Source organism: Lygodium microphyllum, chromosome 3, assembly GCF_053477565.2.
Source record: "Lygodium microphyllum isolate KBCC chromosome 3, Lygodium_microphyllum_v1.1.10, whole genome shotgun sequence".
NCBI lineage: Eukaryota > Viridiplantae > Streptophyta > Polypodiopsida > Schizaeales > Lygodiaceae > Lygodium > Lygodium microphyllum.
In genome coordinates this window covers 62,279,665-62,306,818 of record NC_141137.1, presented here as the reverse complement: position 1 = coordinate 62,306,818, position 27,154 = coordinate 62,279,665, and the positions used below count along the sequence as shown (strand labels likewise).

Below are 27,154 nucleotides of genomic sequence, written 5' to 3'. Positions count from 1 at the left end.
AAAATCCAGTGTCTTTATCACAAACCCCACAACATCCAAAGCATAGGCATCTGCTTAAACAAATGAAAGTACGAATAAACAATTCAAATCGACAAACTATAAGCAAGCATTTTACATACACTTCTGCAATTCATGTACCTGCCTTTGTGATGTGTTGAATTACCTATATAAGGCACAAAAATTGCATTACAAAAATTACCTATATGCATGGATACACACCATATAAGGCACAAAAATTACCTATATAAGGCACAAAATTTGCATTACCTATATGCATGGATACACACCATAATAACCAACGACTATATGTCCTCCTCCGAACACTGTGCACATTGATTTGTGTAGACAACAGATACGAAATTAGTGGTTGCACATGAGATGCACATTGATGTACTAGCAAACACCTACCTGTCCCCGACATTTAGTATTTTCGTACTCTAATCAGCTTTTAATTACTAGCATAGCATCAGCAATCCAGAAACACTTGTAATCCAAGGAACTGAAAATGTCAAGCTTCTCCACACTTAACACAATGCAGGTAACTCCAGCAAAGCTACCCAAGCATCTTGGTCATAATGTTTCATAAATTGACCACACCTGAAGCACATAGACTTAAGCAGATGTGTCTGATTCTTAATATGAGTAAATGATTTGTGTCGGCCTCTCCTGACCACGAACAAAATTGTTGGGTAAGAGGGCAACTTGAGCTAGAGGTGAGTGATAGTAAGGACATCAGATGGAATCGTTCTCAGCATATGAAGCACTAGAAATTGGAATCAATCCCTTTTTACAGTAAAATGATTTTGACAGTTAGCTTCTTTTAATTTGAATTTGTTCATGGGCATCCATCCCACCATCTCTGAAACCTTGTGCCACTTACCCACCATAGATCTATTCTAATGCTGCTCACTTTCCCGAAACCAGTCTGGATTACAAACATTTTTACAGTCCAGGTACACAAAAATTGAGACACAAAAACCCTGAACAGTAAGGATTCTATGCCCGTGCCTTTCCAGGTTGCAGTGCCTGAATCCGCTGTTGGAGCTTGATCACCTACAAAATGCAAAAGCAAAACAAATGAAGACACTCTAGCATCTGCAAGTCAAGAAAAAAGACTTCCATGCATCTGCTTTAGCCACCATATACCTCGTCTTTCTTCGTTATCTGCTGCTCTTCCAGAGCTTTGAGGGTTCCATCCAAACGCCGCCTAGCATAGAGAGAGTGAATGGAATGATTAAGCTTATGTCCCTTGAGAACATTAGTACTTTCTGCTTAGATCACAAAAAACTTAAATGATAGCACCGATGGCCTTGAGCAGGTGAACCTCATTTTTCTAAAACAAAATGGATTATAATTATTCATAATTCACAGCCAAAATGCTGAGTGATTCTGATTATGCATGAGTAAAAATGTTATGGGCATGTGACTTTTCCAGCAGGCAATCAAGCCACTGAGTTCACCACCTAGCATCAGTTGGCCACGATACTAAAAAGTCCTAGTCCAGAATGCTAATTGCAGAGGACACTAACTTTTAATAGTGACAGGCTAGACACGGGCAATCAAAGTAGAGCGTGTTTGCACACTGGTATCTTTCTGAGAACCCCACTGTACTAGTTCATGGAGATGAGCTTGAACAGTTCAAAATAGGACACAATGGATACAATAAAGATCTTACTCTTAACAAATAGTTTGAGTTGCTTTTGCAGAAGCAAGTACATGGATGAGACAAATATGCACGCATTATTAACCATAATGCATTTCCTCAGTTCATAAACTTGCTATTCACATGTTAAGACCAACGACTTTGACAGACTTCTGACCAATGTTTATGAAACAATTTATTCAAAGGGAATACAGGGATGAAGTCATCAATGAATGCCACTAGCTTACAGGTAAAGAATGAGAAGATCAGGTCATTTATCCAGAACATTTGGGAAACATCTCTAACAGTCCAACCATATAAGCAAGAGCTAACAGAAAAGCAAAAAAGCAATGCTAAAATATGGTCTCAACATAAAACTTACTCCCAGTACAATATCTAAGCCCAAATGACTCTGAAGGATTGCATAGCACCAGCCATCAATCGTAAACTGTGAAGACTACTAAAGGTCCAAGAAGAAGAAACAAAAGTTTGAAGTCAAGAGAAGACCAAAGGGAGTTCCCAGCAAAGCCAGTTTGATTTCAGCACATTGAAATATTGTCAATGTATTATATTTATGTGCATGAATGATGTGCGTGCACGTGCAGTCCATGCACCAACTGCACGTGCACGCACATGTGTGTGGCATGCATGCGCATGCGCATGTGATGCATGTGCATCCATGTGTACACTATGCCTTCATGTGGCAGTGTGCAAAGAGAGGTTCTGGAGAGAAGTGCTGAGCAGCTGCTGACAATCAGTTTACTGCAGCATGCCCCTGCATTCTGAAGTTTCAGGCTCTGCTGCACCATTGGGCCTGGTCTCAGCTGCAGCCTGCACCATCCTGTAAATCCACTTCAAGGTGCATTCTATGTTGGCCCGGGTGTGGAGAAATCATCCCCGCATGCAATCAAAGAGAGAGAGAGAGAGAGAGAGAGAGAGAGAGAGAGAGAGTTGAAGCACAATGATACTCGATCACAAATGGGAATGAATGTACTAAATAATTGAATGAAAGTACAATGATCAATCAACCACAGTGAAAAATGGCTACACTCCATGTACATGATGCACAAATTATAGAAAACCCTAGCCCTACAGGTCTAAACCACCATAAGAAACCCTAATCTTAAACATACTAGAGTCCTAAGTGTCCTAACTGTCCTAAGTGACAATTTAAGCTAGCTGGATGCCCAAACGATCAACCAAATGGTATCAATGCATAGCCAATGAGATGGCCTACGAACCCACTTCCATGGTATGGGCAGAGTGATCTAGGAGAACATGAGAAGATCCTAGAAGAATATATATATACATATGGGGTCATGGTTGCATAGATTCATCCAAAAGGATATAACAACAAACAATACTAGAGAGTATAACAGATCATGGGAAAAAGGTATCAAATTCAAGGCTTGCAGAAAAAGCCTGGAACTTCAGTCAAGGAAGAGCAAAAGTGAATAAAACTACGGAGTTGTCTTGAGTGGTACATAAGACAATGTTAAAAACACCTTGTATTTTCCTTAGAGTCATCCTAGTATGAACACACCCTATACATGGACACTTTTTACCCTCTTGTCTGGGAGGGGATTTTTCCCTATGTAAACAAACTTCAATGTGTAGGTCTATATACCCTTAGGGTTGTACCTTGTATTCTCATTCTTGTGATTCATCTCAGTGAAGGTACTCTTGCACACTTCTTTATTTGTCTACCCTCACTCTCACTCTCTACTCCAGTTCTTGTCTATTGAGCTGTCCATTCAATCCAACAGTGGTATTACAGCCATTTCCTGCCAACCTCGCCACCATTGTTGCATCGGTTCCATCGCCAGCTTCAATGCATGGAGTCCCTCATGCATTGCTGCCCGCAACCGCCATCAACTAAGCCGCGATATATCATGTTGCATTTTCTCTCTATGCAGCATGCACACAGTTTCATGTGCAGTCCTGCACGCAGCCTCTCTCAACCCTGCCCGCTATTTTCTAAAGATCTCTTTTTAAAAAAACTCAAAAACCCTATTTGGGGGTTTTCTGAAATTTCTACAATTTCTGGTTCATCTTGCCTGCCTCTACTACCTAGAAAATCTTAGAAACCCCAAAATGCAAAAACCCTGATTTTGGAATTTGGGGGTTTTGAAAATTTTCTACAATTTCCAGTCCATCTTGCCCATCTCGTCCTCAACTTCAAATAAATTTTCAGTTTCACGCACTGGATGCCTGAAAATTAGGGGGCTTTGGAGAAACCTGCCCAATTTCTACAATTTTTTGAAATTTCCATCACAAGGCTTTTGCTGGATTCACCTTCTACTACATGGATCTTCATCAAATTTGTGCAAATTCAGCAATTTCTCCAACATTCACACACAAAATTTGGGAATTTTGACAAATTTCAACCTTTTGTCCCAATATTTTTGCATGCAAACACTCAAACAACATCTACATCAACATTTGCATTGGTTGTAAGCTCTTTCTCATCTCATTTTACTTCTTAGCCACTTTTTTCGCACATTGGCATTGGGACAATAGCACCCTCGCCCATTTTCAAACAACTTTGAGCAATTGCCTTAGCTGCATTTATGCATTTAGCATGTGCAAAGATGGCACGTACTCAAAATGAGTTGTTTGGGATCCTTTCTACTGATGATAAGTGGGATGGTACCACCTATTCCACTTGGTTGTACATGATAACAAGATGCAAGTGAAAAACCATACCATATGCATACCAAATTGCACTAACTAGTACATTGAATAGTGACCTCATTGTAGACATTCTCTTAGCACAATACCCTAGATGCATGATGAATACATCCGAGATCCACTATACACGAGTTATCCATCATTGGAGGAGTGAAAGTCCTACCTCCCCCTTGAGCAACAGGCAATGCCCTCAACACGTGCTCTACTAAACCTAATTGAACCCGTTCCAAAGTCAACTCTAACTAAAAAGCCTCAAGATAAAGCTACAACAACTAAGAATGGTCTACCAAGTCATCCACTTAGCATCCATTGGTGAATAGTTCTAAAACTTCAACAAATTCCTTTTGGAAACTTTACCTCTTACTCTTCATACCCCAAAACCTACACTAGGTTCTAGCCTCTAGGCCTTTTTCCCTCTTAAGCATTGCAATGCGTTATACTTTCCTGTTGTTGCAATTCCTACTTAACTAATATGCAACATTGCATCCAATTGACTAGCCCCTCGTGTGTACCTAACATGCTAGGAGTATCAAATACATTAGGAAACATTCTTGTTTGCATACTTTGGACCATTGCAATGTGAGTATGCATGGGAATTTGCATGCTAGCAACAATACCAAGATACATTTTCCCATACATTGCATGCATTAGTAGCTGCATTTTTTCTCATGACCAACACTATATTGAGCATTTGTATCACCAACATTCATTCCTTGAGCCCCATACATACGAAGGGGTGCAGATGCATTACCATACATGCCACTTAGTACCCCATGCATCATGCCAATACTACCATACATGGGGTCTTGCATTCCACTTGCCATACCCTAACACATTGGACCTTGCCTTCTTCTCTACCTGTGGCAAAACAGAAGCATTATCAACCATAACCTCATCATCATCCTCATCCAACTCTCCAATCAAAACTCCCTGTGCATCAGTGGTAGACAATGCATGTCTTTTCCTCTTCAGGACCTCCTGAAACTCTCTTTTTGAGATGCCCAAAATCTCAGAAATAGTGAAAGTCACCTTACTGCCAAGTATCTTATCATTAAAGATTTTCTTCATGTCTGTAGATGTCTCAATGTCGGACATCAATCTGAATCCTGGCTGCTTTCTCTCTCTAGGCTCTTGCCTCTTTTCTCTCTTTTGAGCTTCCTCCATCTGTCGATCTGGCCCTGGTCTTGAAGACGGTCCTGCAATAGGTGGAGTAACAAACTCACCCCCTCTAGTCTTCTTAGCTGCACTTGGATTTTCTTCATCCCTCTTACGCTTCTCCTCAACAAATACATCTGCACCATGAGATTTAGCCAAATAAGCATAAATAGAATACCTGTCAACAGGCGAGTCCCAACCTGTCTCTGATCTGATGCTAGAGCCTGCACTAGTCAAAACAGTTTGATGAATTTTTCCCTTGTTTGCAGTCTCCATAGCATAAGTCCATAGTACGGACTGAGTCTCTGATCCCTTCTCAATCTGTACTCCATATGCAGAAGCATCACCTCTAGCCGTCACATAAGAAGTACGTGCAGACATGTCCTCCACTAACTTCTTCATTCCACCTTTACCAAAGTTGGTAGCAAGTGGAGCTCCTGTCTCAGTCAACCAAATCTTACCATCTTGCCCCCAATATACCAAATTCTGCCTCCTTGCATCCTGGAAAGAGTCACAATCCCTGCAATGCTGATGCTCCGTACTATCACACCAAATACATCTCCGATCTCTCCTAGGAGCACTAGGAGCACTCCTAGGTGCAGTAGGAGCACTAGAAGAAGTAGTAGGCACAGTCGAAGCAAACTGCTCCTTCAACTTACCCACCAACTCCGCTTTGACTGACTCAAGTGTCAAATCTGTGATACCTTTGATTATGTCATCAAGAGAAGTAGGCACCGATGGAGCGGATGGTTTTGGAGCAGAAGGTGTAGGCATCGGTCGTGGAACAGGAGGAATAGGTGGAGTAGAAACAGTAGGCACTGGCATAGGCCAAGAAACTAGATGAGGAGGAGAAGAAATAACAGGAATAGAAGTAGGCATAGGAGCAGATGATGGTGTAGGTGTCATGGAACCATTCTGTAGGCGAGTCTTCCATATCCTCCTCTTGGTCAAAGTCGAGACTGCATCCTGAGCATCCTGCCAATCAGTTTTAAGACCCATAGGCTTCGTGCGATCTTCAAGAAGCTCACCCAATTCTTCTTGAAGAGCAGGATCTGCAGCTTGCAAGAAAAACTCAACTTTTTCAACATCCAATGCTCTTTGTTCAATGGCATCAAGCTGACTATACCTCTCTTCGAATTCTCGAATCAACTCCGAAGCAGCAAGACCTTTGTTTGGTATGTAGACCCACTCTCGGAATGACCGTCGAGTAGCCATACCAAAGTCCTCAAGGAAGTATTCTTCTTTTAGAGCCTTCTTAAAATCTTGCCAATGTGTATTTTGAATAAAAAGATCAGTCACTTTTGTTCTCAAAGCAAGTGTGACAAGACGAAGGAAGTACTTACTCATAAGTCCAGCAGGAACTCCAAAAAACCCCATCTTGATCTCATATGTCTTCAAATATGCTAAAACATTACGCCCGTCAAATAGCTTCTTCTCACTCTCAACTGCTTCAATAGCCTTAGTCGCGCTGTTTGCATTCTCCTGCTCCGAATAGAGTTGCCTTTGCTGAGACAACTGTTGTTGATGCAATTGTTGTTGCTGCTGCATATACATTTGTGTTTGCTGATTTTGGAGCTGCATATACATGGACATATTCTGCAAAATCTGTTTTAGATCCTCCGTTGAAGTACTTGACGCAGCAGTCATTGATGGAGCTGAAGTAGAGGCAGCTGGAGTTGTAGAGGAAGCTGAAATAGAGGCTGAAGTGTCTCCCATCCTGAAATTTCTGCGACGCTTTCACATCGGGTTCACCAAAGATGTCGAAGGGTTTGTGAAAGCAATGTCGCAACCACAGAGGATCCTGACTAATTTCAGGATAGAAGATCAATCAAGCAAATAATCAAGATGAGAAAATAATGTCAACTCTGTTTTACTTTTTGGACCAAGGCCTTCCGTGTCTTTCCACAAAAAGGTTTTTATTCTTCAGCAATCCTGACAATCGGCCAATAATGGTTGCATAAAAGGGTAACTTCCGATTAAGCAATTCAAGCTTTTCCACTCCACAAGAGCTCAAAACAGTGCTCATACAATATCAGCATGATCCAAAATCCACTCTCCGAAATAAAGCAAGGGATGACATCTTCCTATTGTTCAATTTCCCACACAGTAACAAGTTCTAGACTGTTCTGAATTATAGTTATGGGTTTATGCTTTTACAAATATTCTGCACTATTCAGTTCAGAGACAAGTAGAAAGATCAGACAGAGAAGTACAGGTGTGTACTCTTGAGTTAAAATATTTATCTCTCTTCTATAATTTCTGTTGTAAAAACCAGTTATCTACTTCTTCACCGAGTGCAGTTTTTCATTCAAACAACCCTGTCCATGCCAACAGTTTTCTCATTCAAACAGAGACTTTGTACTTCGCAAAATTTCCAATTTTCACTCGAGTTCAACCCATGATGAATGTTTATGTATGACAAAATCTGTTCAACAAAACAATCAAACTGCTGAACATCAAGTCTCTGTTATTTGCTGTCAAACTTTTCTTCACATGTAAGATGGTCAATCAGAAGTTGTGGCTCAAATTCTTCATCAAGTAGGACCCTTTCAGCTGTAACAGAAAATAGAACTTCTTGTGCATGAAAATACTGAATACCACAGGCAACACCAACAAGAACTCTGTAGCAGTCCTTGATGGCTAGTGGCTTGCACATTTGATTGGCAACATGTAACCAAACATCTAAAGATCCTTGCTTGTGTGTGTACTTGTAAACACACCAACTTAGCACATTTCCCACTGTAAACTTTCGTTTCACCTCTGCAATGACTGCATCTCCATGGAATATCTGAACCTCGCGGTTCTTGAAATTCCCTTTCACTTCGAAGTCAGGTTTGTCATCGTCCTTTTTGATGGGCAGATATACCTCCACAAACTAAGCATGCGGACATGGCTCATCGTTGATGACTAGACTTCCTCTAGCTGTGATATTTGCTATACTGAACTCTGAATCTCATCTTCCACGATGGTGCCCAGTCAATGCTTTCTGATCAAAATAAACCCTTAGCTTTGGTTGTGACTTCAATTCCATCCATTCAGCGTCTCCTGCCTTCATGATTCCTTCTTCCTTCGCCTTCTGATTCCGTGCAGAGTATCCGCACTCAGTCTGCCTTTGTAGGGGTCAATATTACCACCCCAGCGCTCTCTGTTCTCCTCCCCATCACTCCTCGTCACTGTCCTTCCTCCAATCCTCTTCCGTACTTCCAAATTGCAGAGTTCCCCTTCCACTCTCAGATTTCATCAGCGGCTGGGCCTGTAAATTGTGCAGGATAGATCGTTAAAGGCGCAGCGATGGACGATGGACGAGTTCTTCAGCTAACCTCCTGTCAGCTTCCGTCATAACAGCAATCTTTTCTACAACACGGTCTTCAATGTCTTCTTCAGTTACAGCTTTCGTTCCGTCTTTGAAGAGCCGCCACCATTTCCTTCATCGCAGATCACTTCATACTGTCAATATCCTCTTCCAATGCATCAAGGCCAATGCCATAACTCATCCACTGAAACTGAAATATGCGAGGTCTCTAGGATTCACACAAGAAGCAGGATTCACACAAAAGAGAGCATTTTGAGGATTGAAAATCTCACGACAAATCAAAGAAAACCATTCTCGAAGAACACCCAGTCCGTTGTTCCCCTGTCCTTCATCATCACTGTCTTTTCTTCTTCCAATCCTCTCCTGTGCCACCCAAATTGGCGAGCCCCTTTTCCCTGCGTGTCGACTTTTTTTTCCCAATCCTCTCTCAGATTAGCCTTTTTCAATGCCTATTCGGGCACACTTTTGCAGGAGCTGAGACCTCCCCTTTCGTCGCACACGTCCAGGCTATTCCCGCTCCTTCTTGTGCTATTCTGATCATCATCTGGTGTTGCTCCTCCTCTATTCCGCGCAGAGTATCGTCCTCTTTACTTCCCCTTTTCTCCCACCAAAAACACTTTTCAAAAACACAAAAGCTTCTCTTTTTCCCCCCCCAAAGCACGGCTCCTTTCATGGGCTCGAATATGCCTCCACTAAATATGAAACACTAGAACCCAAAAAATGTCCCAAGAAGTGCCTTAGAACCTTCTTAGACCCTTCAATCATCACATGGAACCGAAAAGGTGTTCAGCACTAGTGGGTTTAGCAGCAGATTTCAGCTTTTCTACTCTTTGTACATCTGATAATGCAATCCCATTCATTTCTAATAAAAGTAATGCTTCCCACCATTGTTGTACCAAATGCCGCAAAAGCCATCTTAAACAATCAACTTTCTTTCTGTGAGAAGATCCTTACATAAACCGAAACCTTTCCAAATTCCTTGCTGTTGACGATATTAATTACACGCTTATTATCAGTGGAAACATTGCAGTATTTGCTATTCACAGCAATAAGATTGATCGTGTACAGATTTGAGAAAATGCCCTCCTCTTACATCTGTTTGTATAGTTGTAATGTCTTCTCTCCTTGACCCTGCCTGAAAGCAACCCTTCATGCTCGCCACTATACTCATACGCAGAAAATAAATGTAATCACAACAACTAAGTGTGCATAAAGTATTAAATCGCACACACAACTTTCGGGTGGTTTTCACATCTCGAATGCGCAGCAATACGACAACGCGTCTGGTGAGTTGGAGACGATTACCTCTCTGGCATTAGGCAGACTTGTCGTAAGCAGGAATGTACCTCGCGTGAGGCAGACCTGTCGTTAGCACTTTAGTGTTGCAGAGATGTACTGAATGCATTGACGCAGGCGTACTATATGTAGTAATGTACTAACACAACAAGTGACTGTAAACAATGCGAAGGCATTTGGACTCGTAAAAGATTACTGGGCTTACAAAAAATTTAGTGAGGGGTTAGCGAGACCCTACAAATTTGCAGGAATCACAAAAATTACTCTGATTTGATAGTACAAAGTACAAGTTGAGTAGCTTTGCTCAAAGTGTGTGAGAGATGGATAATGTAGACAAATGCAAGCATCAAACCGTGGAAAATGAATATCTGGGAGACGAATCTGATCAAGAACTAACACAACAATCCATGGAAGCAATGTTCAACACCCCTTCTAAGAACACATGGTACAAGACGTATGGCCGTAGGGTCCGTGATTGGACCGTCTCCCCAGCATCTGACAAACATGGAAAGACCTCACACACCATGAATGAAAAGAAATACGAAGAAATTCATCCCATGATTCACTCTGAACTACGAATTATGAAACAAGAATTGGAGAGAGAAATACGAGAGCATGTCAAAGCCGAAAATACAAGACATGCAGATAAAAATTAAGAATGACTTACAGGCACAAATGTTGTCTGAAATGCACACACTGAAAACTGAAATGTTGAAAGTTCTAGATGCCTACAAATCTGAAATCTTAGAACTGAGGGAAGAATTGAATACATTTAAGAAAAAAGAAATGAACGTGCAAGAAGAATTACAAAAAGAGAAAGAGGCTTTGAAGGCGTGCGAAAGGGAGGTTCACTCATGGGCTGAAGTGGCAAAGACAACACAAAAGCAGATAGAAGAAGCCAGCCCATGGATTGAGCTAGTAAAAAAGAATAAGGAAACATCAATGAACAAAACTGAAGTAATGAATGCTACCTTGGAAGAAGAGGCTAGGAGACGGGCTAGGGTTTTACATGTACGGATAGTAGGACAGGAGGAGAAGAGCAGCCCACAAGAAGATGCTAAGACACTTGCTGACAAAATTGGGGCTTCAGACGTACCTATCGTCAGTGCTTGGAGAGTGGGGAAAGAGGACTCTAAGTCCAAGGCTCTAATTCTTCGCTTTGGAGACAGAGAGAAAAAAAAGACCTTCCTCTCCAAAATGAGAGCCCTCAAGGGTGAGAAGATTTATTCGGATGAGAACCTTACCCCAACACAAATAGCGCATCGCACAGAACACATGCCCAAGGTATTGGAGGCTCGCAAAGAGGGAAAGTGGGCTGTTTATAGGGATGGACGAGTCATCACCACTGACAAAAGAACTTCATGATGGTACGAGGCCTATGAGACCCTTTGGATGTCAATATGGAATTGTACTGAAGCCCTACGCTTGGATACTAGTTACTTTGAAGATAGCTTCCGAAACATAGATATAGCAATGTACACAGAAACACACGAAGTGGGAAAGTGCATTTCGTCCAGCAGCTAGAAAACCAGGAAGCACTAGGGGTTTTGGAGGTGTGGCCATACTATACCAGGAAGACCTCAAAGAAATAGTGCAAGTAATGAAAAGAGATGATGATGCACGATATTTATGGATTAGAATACATGCAAGAAGACCACAGGAGATATTCATCGCAATATGCTACTTCCTACCTGCAAATTCTACATGTGTCACACGAGATGGATCTCCCTTTGATGTACTTTATGAGGATATCATGAGATATGCTAGAATTGGGGATATACTATTAGTAGGAGATTTCAATGCACACACTGGAGATAGACAGAGTGACTTTTATATGCATGATAATGCCATGTTCAAAGAGATCGACATAGATGAAATAGGCCTATGCAGGAGAGCCCAAGATAAAGAAGTGAGTACCTATGGGACACACCTATTGACTTTGGGAAGTGCACACAGACTAGCCATCTTTAATGGTTTGCCACAATGGCCAGGATCTGACAATTTGACATGTTGGAATCACAAAGGAGGGGCAAGTATTGTGGACTACTTGATAGACTCACCAGCATTGATACCAAACATCCAAAACTTTAAGATATCTAAGAGACCAATTAACATAGCAGCAGATCATGCTATTTTGACACTCATGCTCTCTTGTGTACATATGAAACATGAAACATCATGCCTCCCTAAACATCCCAAACACTACTTTACACAAGACACCTCACACATCTATAGTGATTCTCTGCAGACCAGTTTACATACATTGGACTTCAGTAGATTGTTGGAAGAATGTACAAGGGATTTAGCAAAGGCCATACATGGATCAGCCATGTATGCATTCCCACACACCTTGCCCCAATGTAGACCCACACGATCTACTACTCCCCAAAATAGCTGGTATGATAATGAGTGTAGAGTTACTCGAGCTCGCTTATAGAGGGAAGTGGAGCTAGGCACTCAGACACATCACCAAGCAAAGGCGTTCTTCAAACACCTTGTGTGGAAGAAGAAACGAGACTACTTAGCAAAAGCAAAAGCAGAGATATATCAGCTATTTTTGGGGCGGGATAGCAAAAGTGCATGGAAGATGTTTCATGAAAGGCAGTCCTCCCATACAGATTACATCACCAGATGCTTGGCTTGACTATGGGAGACAGCTGTATGACCTGCCAGGACTGAAACCAGCCTTCCTTCTTGGAATGGGTGGTAATAACATGATTTAAGAGTAAATTACAGCAATAAATAAATGCACATAAAATAAAATACACACTTTACCATAACATTCTTGGATAATAGACACCCTGTTGGCCCCAAAATTGGCGCCCCTTGTGGTATTTCTTTAGCTTTCATTCAATTGGAAGGAGTACAACTTGAGATTCTTCAATCTCCTCCTGCTAACCAATTGCTCTTGCTGTCATAAATGACCAGCAAGCCTTTTGGGTCATTTGCCCCTTGATTCATCCAAGACTTCTTCTCCAATTTGACCCTTGGCTGGCCAAATGCTACCCCAAATCAATCTGGGATGAGCTGGCTCTTGAAATCCCTTGATAATCTTCAATTATCAGCTGTTGATTTCAGTCCCTTGAGCCTTCAATCTCTGGCACGGATCCCAAGGTGGCTGCTAAACCCTAATTTATGCTGTAAATTAGGATTTACTACAGAAATTACATATCAGCCCACCAAAAATAGCCGAGATCTCCTCCGAATAGCTAAGAATTGCTAAGAATGGCTGAGCATAGGCTGAAGGAGATGAGGGAATGCTGTAGAGAGAGAAAATTCTGAGATTTGTCACGAAGAACTGATCAAAATCAGTTGCTGCCCTGCTGTACCAGCCCCAAACGGATGCACCAACAACAATAGGAGCATCAAAGACTGTGATCTTCAGGAGAAAAGGCATCAGCAGCAATTGCCAGCTTCCCAAGGTCAAGAATATGCACTTTCCATCACCAAAATGGTCTCCAATGGCTGGGAAATGGCCCCAAAAGCTGGCAGCCATAGTCCAACACCTCTTCCCAACAGCTCGAAAATGAAAAAACGCGATTTCCCACTCCCTTTAGCCCTATTTAGCCTTTCCCCCACTTGCATGGGAAAGTTTTGCCAAGTGGCAGCTTTCTTAATCCATTTTCAGCAATTTCCAACCATTTAATTAATTTTCAGGATTAATTAATTCTGAAAATTAATTCAGCCCTTAATCCATGCCCAGAAAATTGACCTTGCCCATCCAAAAATTAATTGGCTAGGCCATTTGCCCCAAAGTGGTCCCATGCATTAATTGACCCTTGGACATGCATCAATCCATTAATTAATGCCTAGTCCCTAGTGTCACCACTGACACTTAATGGCCAATTAATGGTCCTAGGGGCAAACTGACACCAAAATTCACCTAGAATCTAACAAGTGTAACTTGTTACAACTTTTTCCTTTGACACCCATCTTTTTCACAGGGTCCTTCGGCCTTCGACTGTGAAAAAGTAGCTTGCACCCCACATGTGCAATACATGTGCATCTTTTAATTGCACATTTGATTAATCCTCGCAGAGAAATTTGCCATATGCCCTCCCGAGGGAGTAAGTCAGAGTACCGAATGAGATCTATCTGCCAATGCAAGAGACCTTTAAGCCTAGCAATATGTCCTTGAACATTAGAGGCTGAATCAAAAAGAAAAGCATTCCAAATGGTCCAATTGTGCCAACGGCCCCAGTATGTGAGAAAGTGAAACAAGATCTTCATATGCGACTGTGCCGGTGTGGGGTATTTGGGCCGCACAAAAACCCAATCAAAAGGGCTTAGCGAGAAACCAACCACTGCTCGCCAAACTGCTGACAAGAGTGACCAGATTTTCTTAGCGAGAGGGCAAGAAATAAATCGATGACGGGCCGATTCCACACTGGTGGTGCAAAAGAAACAATTGCTGTTGGAGATTCGATGCTTGGAAAGGGCTGAAACAAGAGGAAGACCACCAATCATCACCCTCCAAAGAAAGACCTTGCATTTGAAAGGTGTCTTGTTCAACCAACCCTCCATCACAGTTATCTTCCACCATGACTGAGATTTACGCAATCCCCATACAGTATTAGCTTTAGTAACCAGCCATTGATGATCTTTAATCAGAAGATGATACACCTGGTTAGCTAAGGCCTTTTCCAAATTCAGCCGGCCTGCAAGGTCCCAGTCCTGCTAGGGACGATCCGAAGCAAGGGCAAAGGATTGTCTGCTTTGGAGCACCATCAAAAGCTGTCCCCATAAATCACGGTATCCACGAGGGGTCCTGAAAAGCCTCCTGGCTGTACGAAACGATATCAACACATTGCGACTGGCAAGGGTGGCATCTGCAACTGAAGTCAAGCCCAAACGTGGCATGCGGTTAAATTTTGGTCTGAGCTCATGTTTGCCTTCCCAAGAAAGTAATCGCGAGACTGCCAACAATTCCAGTTGAAAAGAGTTAGTAGCTAAGCGATCCTCCGCTGGATGCCACTGAGCCTTCTGGAGAACCAATTTCCAAGAACATACCAAATGAGCAAGCAGGGATGATGAAGGACTAGAAAACCAAGAGTCTGCATTAAGAACATGCCACCAAGAGCTCCGAATTTGGGTATTACCATGCACAAGCCCGTGATCCTCAAGAAAATAACGGGCTATAAAGACCCACATGTGATGATCCGAGCACATGGTACGAAAAAGAGACCAACAGAGTGCCAGCATATGAGTTTTGGCATCCAAAATAGCCCCACCACCCATGCGTTTGGGGGTACATACATGCGACCAAGAAATCCATGAAATGTTTGCATGCAAGGAGTCCTTCCATAACAAGAAACGAATGTACTGAGTAAGAGCATTCAATGTCGTAGTAGTCCAAGGCAGCAATGGCAAGAAATATGTGAGCATTGGCAACATAATTGTCTGAGCCACTTTGAGGCGAACATGGAAGGGCCAAGCCTGTGACTTCCAATACAGAAACTTAGCTGCCAGTTTCTGTGAAATCCACTCTAGTAGTTGCTTTGGCCGAACATCAACACCCAAAGGGTACCCAAGATGCCTGGCAATGGAAAATCATCCTTGTCCGCACGCAAAATCATAAAGCTGTCATCAGCCAAGGATTGACTAATGAAGTGCTGTCCAAAAGGAAGAGACAATCCAGCCAACTGAGTAGAAGCTGCCATATGAGATAACATCGAAAGAACCGGATGAGTCGCAAGGGCAAAAAAGAGAGGACTCAAAGAGCAACCCTGTCTCACTGAGCGTGCAAGGACAAATGGCTCAGTAACACCACCATTCAGCATAACTCGCGAAGAAGCCGCAGCACTAATGGTGTAGATCAAACGAGACATCCGAGTACCAAAGCCCATAGTAGACATAAGTTCTGCAATGAAAGACCAGTCTAAATAATCAAAAGCCTTTTCCAGGTCCAATTGAATCAATACCACCTCCTGATTAGAGTGCTTTGCATAGTCAATAGCCATTTGCACATTTAAGACATTATGCAGAATGTTTCGGCCCTTAATGAAACCATATTGAAGAGGATACACAATGGCAGGAAGATGCTTATGGAGCCGATTCGCCATCACTTTGGAAAAGATTTTATACATAGAACCCATCAAAGAAATTGGTCGCCAATGTTTCAACATAGACGGCGAAAGAACTTTTGGAAGCAGTTTGATAAGTCCTCCTTTCCATGAGGAAGGCATGAACCCCGTTTCCCAAACCTGCTGAAACATAGCCGTCAATGGTTTCACCAATTGGGTAGCAAAAACCTCAAAGAATTCATTGGTGAGACCATCAAATCTCTCTCTCTCTCTCTCTCTCTCTCTCTCTCTCTCTCTCTCTCTCTCTCTCTCTCTCTCTCTCTCTCTCGCAAAAACGTTTTTCCTACTTGCATGGGCAAGTTTTGCAAAGTGGTAGCCTTCTAATCTCATTTTTCAGCATTATCCAGCTTATTAAATTAATTTTACAAATAATAATTTGAAAATTAATTTAATAATTATTTCTTACTCAAAAAAATCCCACCATCCAATAAATGAATTGCCTAGGCCAATTTGTCTCCCAAGTATCCCTCAACAATTATTAGCCCCTAGACCTGCATTAATTAATTAATTAATGCTTAGTCTTTAATATCACCATTGACATTAATAGCCAATAAATTGGTCTAGGCCCAAATCTGACACCAAATACTATCTAATACCTGTCAAACATAACATATTACAACTTTTTCCTTCGACACCAACTGATATCTCGGGATCCTAGGTCCCACATAATGAAATAATAAACTTGCACCTCACATGCACAAGTCACATTTGCATATTTAATTAAATTTTAATCAATGCTACGTAAAGCATCCAAATTCCACATCCTCCTAGTACTACCATTTCTCCTCCTACTGCCGACCAAATATATTGGGATATGCGTAACACTCAAGCACAATCTTTGATCACTCTTTCAATCAAGAGACTAATTATTCTGTACATCCGCTTTCATCACATTAGATTTTGAGTAGATGCATGAAGGGGACAGCATGGATGCCTATCTTACACAGATTATAACACGACATGAACCGTTGGTGAATATTAATGAGAAAATATCTAAGAGCTATCTTATCTCTATTGTGCATGGCGGACTTCCACAATCCTATCAAACATTTGCTACCACCTTACAACCAATTTCTTAGTACAATGGACATCAGTATTCTCTTGATAAGTTAACCATACTTCTATTGCAAGAGAAGTAAAGTCATCTCCAATCACTTAGCTACTGCCTCGATGACTCTCATCATAGAGGCAAAGGAAAGTCATCAGGTTCATCATCCATTCACATCAGAAAGACAAGGATAACTCATCATCTTCTTCTTTGCACAAAGAAGAAGAAAAGCCAAAAAAAAAAAAACAAAACAAAACAAAACAAAACGAATGCAAGTATTGCTATAAGCTCGAGTATGAGATCTTTGAGTGTTGCAAGCGCAAGGCTACAGAGAAGAAGAAGAAGAAAGCCTCATTGGCTGTCATGACTACCACATCTAGTGCTCTTAGAGGTGGGAAGGATGAGGGAGCTCATCTTGTAGAAACTTTCAGTTCATATGCTTTAGCAATATCTTGTTCTTATAACCCCGCTGAACATGATTTAGGCCTTTTAGTAGAGGATAGTGAGCAACACAGTATTTTGATAGTGGTGGTAGTACGCACATCACCTCATGCAGGCATCTTTTTATTTCTTTGGTTGATGCTACACAAGGGGTCACTATCACATGTGCCAACAATGCTACTTATACAATCAAAGGCATTGGGCAAATCCCTATCAATGCAATGAATGGGGATATTGTCACCTTAAAGGATGTTTCGTATATACCTAGTATTCAAAAGAACCTATTATCTACGTTAGTCAGTACTACTAGTGGCTTTAACATTCGCTTTGTTGGGCTACAATGTGTGATCAAAGACACACATCATGATGATGTGATTGTCATCACTAGTACTTTATGTCATGGCTTGTACAAACTTGATGTTTATGATAGGCAGCCTTGTTTGGATGCTATGGTTGTGGATGCTTCTACCTTATCTACTACTAAGTTATGGCGTGCTCAATTTGGGCATTTAAATTTCAATTTATTACGCTTGTATAGAGATCATATGGTGTATGATTTGCCTAAAATGTGTGTGCCTTGTAAGCACATATGTGAGGGGTGTTTGCTTAACAAAATGCATAGATTTAGCTTTCTCAAGGATGTGGATTGTGGGTGCTACACAAAAATTGTTGCTTGTGCATAGTGATGTATGTGGTCCTGTGCATATTGTCTCTCTTAGTGGATGCATCTGCTTTGTTACCTTCATTGATGACTACACACGTCACACTTGGGTGGTTGGCTTGAAGGCCAAGTCAGAGATATTCTCATGCTTTCAACATTTTATTGCCATGGCTGAAAACTCTAGTGGCTGCAAATTGGTTACTCTATGCACTAACAAAGGTGGGGAGTACATGTCAAAGGAATTTGCAGCATTTAGTTCTTCTAGGGGCATTATTCATCAATAAGCTATGCCTTATACATCGCGACAAAATGGTCTTGCTGAGCACAAGAATAGATCTCTTATGGAGCTAGCTGGATATATACTTAAAGGAAAGTATTTGCCAAATAAGTTTTGGTTGGATGCAATTCATACAGCTTGCTGTGTGTTGAATCATTTACATGCTCCAACATTAAAGATTGTCACACCTTATGAGGCATGGAATGGCAGAGAATCACTGGTTGCACACAAGCATACTTTTAGATGTCTTGCCTGCACGCATACTCTATCTCAAAAGAGAGACAAATTGTAGAATAAAGCGACTAAATGCATTTTTAGTGGATACAATATTGAGAGCAAAGGCTATTGGTTGTATCAACCGGTTACAAGCAAAGTGCTTACTGACAAAGATTGTCTTTGCTGAAAATTCAGAAATGCCTATGTGTGATTGCAAAAATCAACCAACTGTTGGCCCTGGAGATGTGTTTGATTCACTTAGGTCATTATTCAAATCATTGACAAAGATTGTTGAGTGTGCACCCGCTCAATCTCATGCACCATCATAGCAAAATTCTGCAACCTACCTATTACACCCCTAGACATCTGGATGGGCACTACTAGCGTTGGTCATAGTGTCTTAGTGCACTTCGGAGTTAGGGCAGTCAAATCCTATTTATAGGACTCAAGGTCCTATTGTGCACATTTATTGTGTGATCACCACTCTTGGACTCTAGGCCCATTGGCCAATACATCAATACCCCGGGATGGTATGGGCTAGTGGTATGGGACACCAACCCTTGGGATGTGATCATGACCCAGAGTGCTGCTAGCTCCCAAGCTTGAGGGTGAGCCCCTTTGGCTCTGGCTGGGAGGTGAGTCTGATGTCCACTCCCTTTCATTTGTGGATATGGCTTGTGTCGTGTCTTGTGTATAGGTTGGATCCTTGTGGAACATTTCACTAGCTCAAGGCATTGCCAAAATGATTTTCCCTTTGGTAAAATCGAGCAAAAGTTCAAGAGAGATCTAGTAGCTCAAGAAGCTTTGGCACTCTAAATGCTTGAAAGCTAGCTACTGAAGTGCACTTCCTAAAGTCAATCCAAGTTGTACCAACAGCAGGTCATCAATTTGGATCAGGCGCCAGTCACACAGGCAGCATTCAGGTCACATGTTGCAGGCCAGGACATTCATCGCATGCTTTGCACGTCAGCACAGGTGCTCATCTGCCCAAGCAACAGGTTTGTAGATGGCGCAAGTCCAGGCGACAATGCAGGGCAGTCAGGCAACAGGTAGCAGGGCAGTTTGGTGACAATTCCAGGTCAGCACAGGCGTTACGAGGCAGTCAGCAGGCCAAGTTGGCGCAAATCACATACAATTGTCGACAGTCAACATTGCTTTTTTTCTGAAGTAATCACGTTTTTTTAAAAGGGTCTATCCTTTGTCGCGGGTTGTCACACATGCATAAGCACAGTTAGACAAATCTCAGAGATTTGGCACACCTCTACTCCCGGAATTTGGGGATTTTGGCATGCGTGAAGATTTTACTGGGCTGAGGAAAATTTGTGGATTTTTGCACACTCTCGGTTCTCAAAAATTGGGGCTTTTCACATACATGCAGAAATTGCAGAGGGACAATTACAATTCTTGAAATTTTCACACATTGGACCCTTTACAATTTAGGGCTTTTGCAAAATTTGCAAAGTTTGGGTCAAATTTGGTCTTGGTATGTACTTGCAATGCAATTTCTATGCAAATAGAGCACATAGGATCCTGGACAAATTTGGGGCTTTTGCCAAATTAGTGAAATTTTGGCAAAATTGGCTTGTGCAATCCATTAGGGAGTTATGTTTAATATCATTTGAGCAATTTGAGCAAAGAAATTTTGGGGCTTTTGACCATGGGAGTCAAATTTGTGCATGTGGATGCATTTGGAGTAGAAATTACAACTAAAATTTGGGGCTTTCTCACGAAATTGATGTATTAGCCCATGATACGGCTGTAATTGCTTATGGTGTGCTGTAGCACACATTTCATACCTCCTGAAAATTTACTTGCAGATCTGAAACTTCTGCACTTACTTGAATTTACATTGCTGGTTAGTACTTGCTTCATACCTTGGTCATTTGTGTGATAGTTGGGCTCACATTTGTTGACTTTTGAGTCACTTTTGAGCTATAAATCATGGCTAGCAACAATCTTTTGCACGTTAAGAAGCTTGAGGGTGCATACAACTTTGCTATATGATAGAAGCAATGCTATATTGTCTTGGTATAGAAGAAACAAGTGAAGCCTATAAAAACAAAAGGGGTGAAACCAGCAACCATGGATCCAAATGAGTGGGACGAGTTAGATGAGCTTGCATGTTCTACCATAGAGCTTTCAGTGTTAGACACTTTGCTCTTCGAAATAGAGAAATTGAAATCCCCTTATGACATGTGACAATGACTTGAGGAGTTACATGCTCAGAAAAATGCAACCAGCAAGGTTTAGTGATTGAGAATTTTAATGGATCTTTGTATGAAGAAAGGCACAACCATGTCTGTACATTTGAATGAAATTAACTCTATGTTCAAGTGAAAAGGGCACTTCAAGCAGAATTGCTTTAAGTGGAAGAAACAAAAGGGCAAAGGCAAAAACACTAATGATAACAAAGATGAAAAAAAGGACAGCCAACATGCAAAGAAGAGCAATGTGAATTTAGAAGTCAATGTAGTCAGTCACAAGAGTGATAGTGACAATGACGTACTCTTTACTTCTTCTTTTAGTGCACAATCATTGATTGTAGATTCTGATGATGACATACACACTTGGATTCTTGATTTAGGTGCTTTATTCCATGTAACATCACACCGTGAGTGATTCTTTGACTACAGTGGTGGTAGACATCATGTTGTCCAGGACAATTATGCATGTGACATTACAAGGTTTGGCAATGTATAACTGGCATCCAGCATGGTTCCGTATTCACTTTGCATAATATGCAACATGTACACCAACTCAAAAAGAGCTTGATAAGCACAAGGCAACTAGATGATGAAGGCTATCATATCACTTTTAGGGATAGCAAATGGAAGATATGTAAGGGCTCTAGGATTGTTGCTAAAGGCTCTAAAAGCGATACTTTGAATCCATTACATGTATCTAGCATGCGTAATCGTGTTATCGCCATAACCGAGCAGCCAAGTGTATCTTTGTGGCATAGCCAATTGGGGTACAATCAAACTGGAGTGAAAGTGCTTTGTCATTTGGGTTATTTGTTGTGTTTGAGATATGCTGATTTTAATCATCATGATCTTTGTATTTTTGGCAAGCATGCTCAAACATCACATAAAAAGTCTCTTTCATTAAAATCTTCACCATTAGAGTTGGCACATTCAAATGTATGTGAGATGCAAAGGTTGTATCTAGGGAAAAATAAAAATATTTTATCACTTTGGTTAATGATGCCACATGCAAAGTATGGGTTTATCCGATCCGTTGTAAAGATGAGGCTTTGAATAAGTTTAAAAAATTCCTAACACTTGCTAAACATATGACCAGCATGGCATTAAAGTGCCTTCGCTCTAACAATGGTGGGGAATATGTATCAAAGCCTTTTAGCCTTTTGTGACAACAAAGTGATAAAAAGGGAGCTCACTACTCCTTATAATCCGCCCCAAAATGGTATCTCAAAGTATATGGATAGGACTATTCAGAAGAAGGTCCGTACCATACTATCTCATGCTACATTACCTCATGGATTTTCGGTAAAGGCTGTTATGACAACCCTACACTTGATAAATCCGTCACCAAACATGTCATTGGGGAGGAGAGTCCCTCAAGAAGTGTGATCAGGCAAGCTATCTTTGTATACACACTTGAGAGTGTTTGTCTATGAGACATTTGTGCACAGACACAAGGAACAACGCAACAAATTGGAGCCAATGTCTTATAAATGCATTTTCCCAGGATATGGTGAGGGAGAAATGGGATATAAGTTATGGGATCCCAAAAAAAAAAATTATGGAACAATGATGTAATCTTCTGGGAAGATCGCATGCAAAAATAGTCTGAAAAGACAGAGGAAGTGAGAAGAGTTGTATTTTGAGAAGAAATACCTGTAGGACAGCAAAGAGTGCACGTTGTACAATAGTAAATACCTATAGTAAATGAGCCTATAAATACAACATGGTTTCGGCAAGAATTTGTGCCATTGGAACAACCAAAATAAGTAGGACAGCATGCTAAACCTTTTGAACAACAAGCCATTAAAGCAAATTTGCAGGCTAAACAGCCAACAAACACTAATCATTAGGTCCGTACGTCGATCAAAAATACCAAACAGCTAGATAGGTTTGTTTCTAGTGTGAATTATATTGTTAATTATGTCATGTTGACAAATTGTGGTGAACCCTCATGCTTGACGGAAGTAATGGACAAAGACAACAGCAAGAAATGGTTGCTATCACATCTCCATGGCTGAAATTCAAGATTTCTACAGCCAAAATTGATTTTGTAGCATTCTTATTAAGCTAAAGGAGCTATATTAATATTAAACCTTTCCTAAAGCTCATTAAACAGCCCCAAAACTAAAAATGCACAAGAGGGCTTCAAGTGTCCCATAAGCAAACCCATAGACTTTGGTTGGTTCCACTTCTATGAAAAGAGAGCATTCTAAGCCACTTGCATCCCACTCGATCATTCTTCAATTGCTAGCATCATCTCCTTCAACCTCCGTGACTATGTCAGCACCTATCCAACTCTCTTCAACTGCTGCCATCTTCATCCAGATTGCTGCATTTGCTGTCCAGGCAGACCAACTCCTATTGTCGGCTTCTGGAGGACTTCTACATCAATGTGTGTATCATCCCAATGCCACCCGACTTGTTGGTCACTATTGTTGCTGCCTATCACCATTTGTTACAACACACACAAAAAATGAATTTATATCCTTTTGATTGATTCATATATTTAATTATTCATTGATTTTGTTTCCTTTGTAATTACTAGATATCTAGAAAAGTGCATTAGAGCTAGCCACAATGAGTAGTCACAGGATATGGTAGACCCATGTAGTGGGTTTGAGAAAAGATAGCACACACTTCAACCTATGTGATTTGATTGGGCACCTGTAACCAGAACTCAAGCATAGCAAGGTCAAACTCACACACAAAAAAAGTTAAGACCTTGAAGTGTAGGCTAGATTTACTAGAATAGACAATTGCAACAACAAGATGACATGATAAGAAAATGATTGTACAATGTGCATGTATAAGCTAAAAGTTTAAATTGCATATATCTTTGCAAAGAAAAGTCGCATAAAGATTCCAACATCCCAAAGAGCTTTCAAATAACACCCATATTGGGAGAGTCCCTAAATCTTAGGGAATCCTCAAGTTGGCCTAAAAATACTAGTCCTAAAAATAGGGATAGCATTCTAAAAATTTCTTGCATAGTAAGTGATACATATATACACGAACATCTTTCACATGATCTTATGAGAGAGAAATACTTCTCCTCACTCTCAAGTTCATTGTACCTAAGCTCTATTCTAAGAGACTTGGGTTTGCACTCCTTCCCGAGAGGTTTATCATCTTCAACCCTCAATCTGTCTTCATTTCTTTCAATCTGTCACAAAGAAGAGATAAGTGTCAAGATACTTATCACACAAGCTTCCAAGCATCCCACTACTTGTCATGCCTCATGACATTTGACTACACAATTGTCTTGTAGTTCTCTCTTTCTACTCTCATCTTGTAAAGAGATCGGTTGTTTTTATTGCATAGCAAGTGATACATTGTATATATCTTTCACGTGATCTTGTGAGAGTAAGAAATACTTCTCCTCACTCTCAAGTTATTTGTAAGTAAGGCTTCCCTAAGGAACTTGGGTTTAGCAAAAATACAGTCCTTCAAGGGGGCCTATCCATCTTCAACCCCCTCAATCTGTCTCCATATCTTTTAAGTGCTCATGGCTAAATTTTCTAAATAATTGATGTATTCAACCTCAAGTATTCTTTCTTTCTTTTTTCTTGAATGATTCAACCTCGAAAATAAATGAGTAGTATAATTGTCAAGCATACTGCATTGTTTTGGGACATTTACGCCATCATTAGATCAGACTGCCTCAATTGTTTCTAGCCCTTGTTCTTCATCACTTGGCTACTATAATTGCTTTGAAAGACTGTTGATCAAGCCACCATGACTACCATCTCATCATCCTATTGACAACTGCTGCATTTTGAGGTTTTTGCACCATTTCTTCATCAACATCTACTCAAACTAGTGGTGGTTGTACTCAAGATCCATTGTTGGTGGCCAATATACTTTGACACTCTCCCTCAGCCTGCTCTTGGCTATTGGACTACTCTGCCTCTGAGCATTATGTACATTTGTTCACTATTCAATATACATTACTCATTCAATTCACTGTTCCATCTTCTTCTCCCTATTTTTACATTTTGCAATTTTATCCAAGTCATTGTGTTTTAGTCATGTTCATATGTTATGTGTTTTCTTTATGCAAACCCTAGCATATCTTCACATGGTATTAAACCCAATGCTCTATTAAAGAGTATACAGTTGTCATGAAGGCTTGGTTTGTAATAATGAGACAAGCAACACATAACTAATTCACAATGGTTGAGACACCTTTCACTTGGGTATCCATTGTGCCTTCTCAAACTTCTCCTTCACTTAAGGGCCTAAGGTAGCACTAGACTCTCAATAAGGACAATGCATCCTCCCCCTCATCTTCATCCACCTTACCATGTGCTATTAGTGGATATTAAATACAAACTTTACGAAGCACTTGCATAGTCAATGGCCCCACCATACTCCTCTTACTTCACTCTACACTCCATTAGGAACTACACACCAGTCAGTCAATTGGTGAGACTAGCCACCTCTCTCCACTCAAGAAGGACAAACCACGTTTTGGACAAATGAACCCTTGTCTTCATCATAGCTAGGCCCAGCATCAAGTTTGTTTAATCCTTTTGATTCATATGAACCAACACTCTTTTTTGTTGATCCTCATGTTGTGCAGAATTTGATTATAAGTTACCATGAAGACGAATCTTGTGTTTGGAGTAGCAAAGACTAACCCCTAGCAACAATACCAATAGCAATCACTTAATCTCCTTGGCAAGTTGTGAGCTGGAAAGAAAAACCCAAACTCCAAGGATGGCAATAATAGCTAAAGGCAAAATGAGAGAATATGGCAATGGCTTTGGCAAAGAAAGTAATGATAAGGGGATAATGCAAGATGACAAAGTGGCCTACCATTATCCCATTTTACTTCTTGAGCTAGTTTTCCTGTAAAACCTTTTAGAATCTCATCTTTATAATTGATTATAGTTTGATGTTGTATGAAAGCCAAAGAAATTAGTCGATAATTATGAGTCTAACTTAGGCTAGTATGTTTGGTAGATCTACTCATAGTTCTCCATTTTGCTCAAGCTTAGACTCTACTCTTTTGGTTCTCTTCTCATCCTTAAGTCAATTTTCTCTATCATCTCTTCTTTGGTGGCCAACATATCTACACATGCTGATTCAGCTACTCTGCCATCTTCAGAGTTGGAGAACCAAAATTGGGAGACAACTTTATTGGATATCATTTGCTTAGGACACAAGATTTATGCTGATGCATTAGGCATTATTATCATATTGCCAAGGTTTTGCAAAGGTCCATACCACAGACATATGTTCTTTTTTGGGATTTACAATCTTTGTCATAACAAGGTCCTTGTCTAACAAAAGTATGCATGGTGGGAAACCTAAAGATTGAAATAAAAGATACTAACAATACCCTGACAATGTTCCTCTGATATTGTCATCTGCTCTTAACGTGCTTTAACTCAATGATGTTTGTGAAGCTGCCAGAACCCGAATCGCAGAGACCTTAGCAAGGCTATGTTCTAAGATATGAGTGCCAAACTGATACTATTGTTGAAAACTGACAGGCAGCATACTTACAATTCTCCAGCAATATACTCTATGCGTTTGTTTACGTTAGCCTTGGCTTCCACTAGATCCTGCTTGACCAGCACAGGGCCAATAAGCTTGTACACATTTGTATCCTCATCCAACAATTCTAGTTCCTGCGAAAAAACACACCATTGTGTTCTTTCGTTCACGTAGCTGAGCATGTACTTGCATTTCCTCCGATCCTGTTAACAGTAGTAATGTAGAGACATACCTTTTGGACCATCTCATTTTCCCCATGCTGAATAGTGTACTGCCGCCTAACTTGATGATTCTTGGCAATATCTGCAAATTACACATACAACAGCACAGTCCGAAACGGCCCGCGCACCACATTTAGATGAGACGTTGGCTAGTTTTGAGATACTGAGAACCTGACCGTGCCAAAAGGGAATGAAAACAGACTCGCCTTTCTGGATCTTGTTGAGGGCAGACGCCTGTGTCTCCAGCTGCTGCTGGAGCTCCTTTGCAGACGAAGACATGGACAGGAGGCCCTGAACTCGTTGTTGTTGGTGTTTTTTATTTGTACGACAAGAAAAACAAGAGACACTCGACTTATAATTATGATGTTACGATCGGTGTTTTGGTAGCAAGTGATAATGCATTA

General features: G+C 40.9%; 1 protein-coding gene across 2 annotated transcripts; it reads right to left on the bottom strand.

The window, feature by feature from the left end:
• Positions 1-463: 463 nt before the first annotated feature.
• Positions 464-27,154, bottom strand: PFD6 (prefoldin 6). 2 transcript variants are annotated; one of them, XM_087671617.1, is made up of 5 exons: positions 26,957-27,145; positions 26,762-26,832; positions 26,539-26,663; positions 1,147-1,207; positions 851-1,053 (listed from the first exon to the last, which is right to left on the bottom strand). In XM_087671617.1, exons 1-5 carry the CDS (start codon positions 27,027-27,029, stop codon positions 997-999), a joined length of 387 nt encoding a protein of 128 aa, XP_087527743.1. In that variant the 5' UTR covers positions 27,030-27,145; the 3' UTR covers positions 851-996. The 2 variants fall into 2 exon arrangements, with proteins under 2 accessions (XP_087527736.1, XP_087527743.1); XM_087671610.1 differs by lacking the exon at positions 26,539-26,663 and having other exon boundaries at positions 464-1,053; positions 26,957-27,154.

Bases quoted from the DNA above. Each gene is read 5' to 3' on its own strand.
- PFD6 (XM_087671610.1), bottom strand. From the start codon at position 27,029: ATGTCTTCGTCTGCAAAGGAGCTCCAGCAGCAGCTGGAGACACAGGCG. The intron at 26,833-26,956 runs GCGAGTCTGTTT...TGTAATTTGCAG, and splicing joins CCTCAACAAGATCCAGAAAG to ATATTGCCAAGAATCATCAA. The intron at 1,208-26,761 runs GTATGTCTCTAC...TCTCTATGCTAG, and splicing joins AAAATGAGATGGTCCAAAAG to GCGGCGTTTGGATGGAACCC.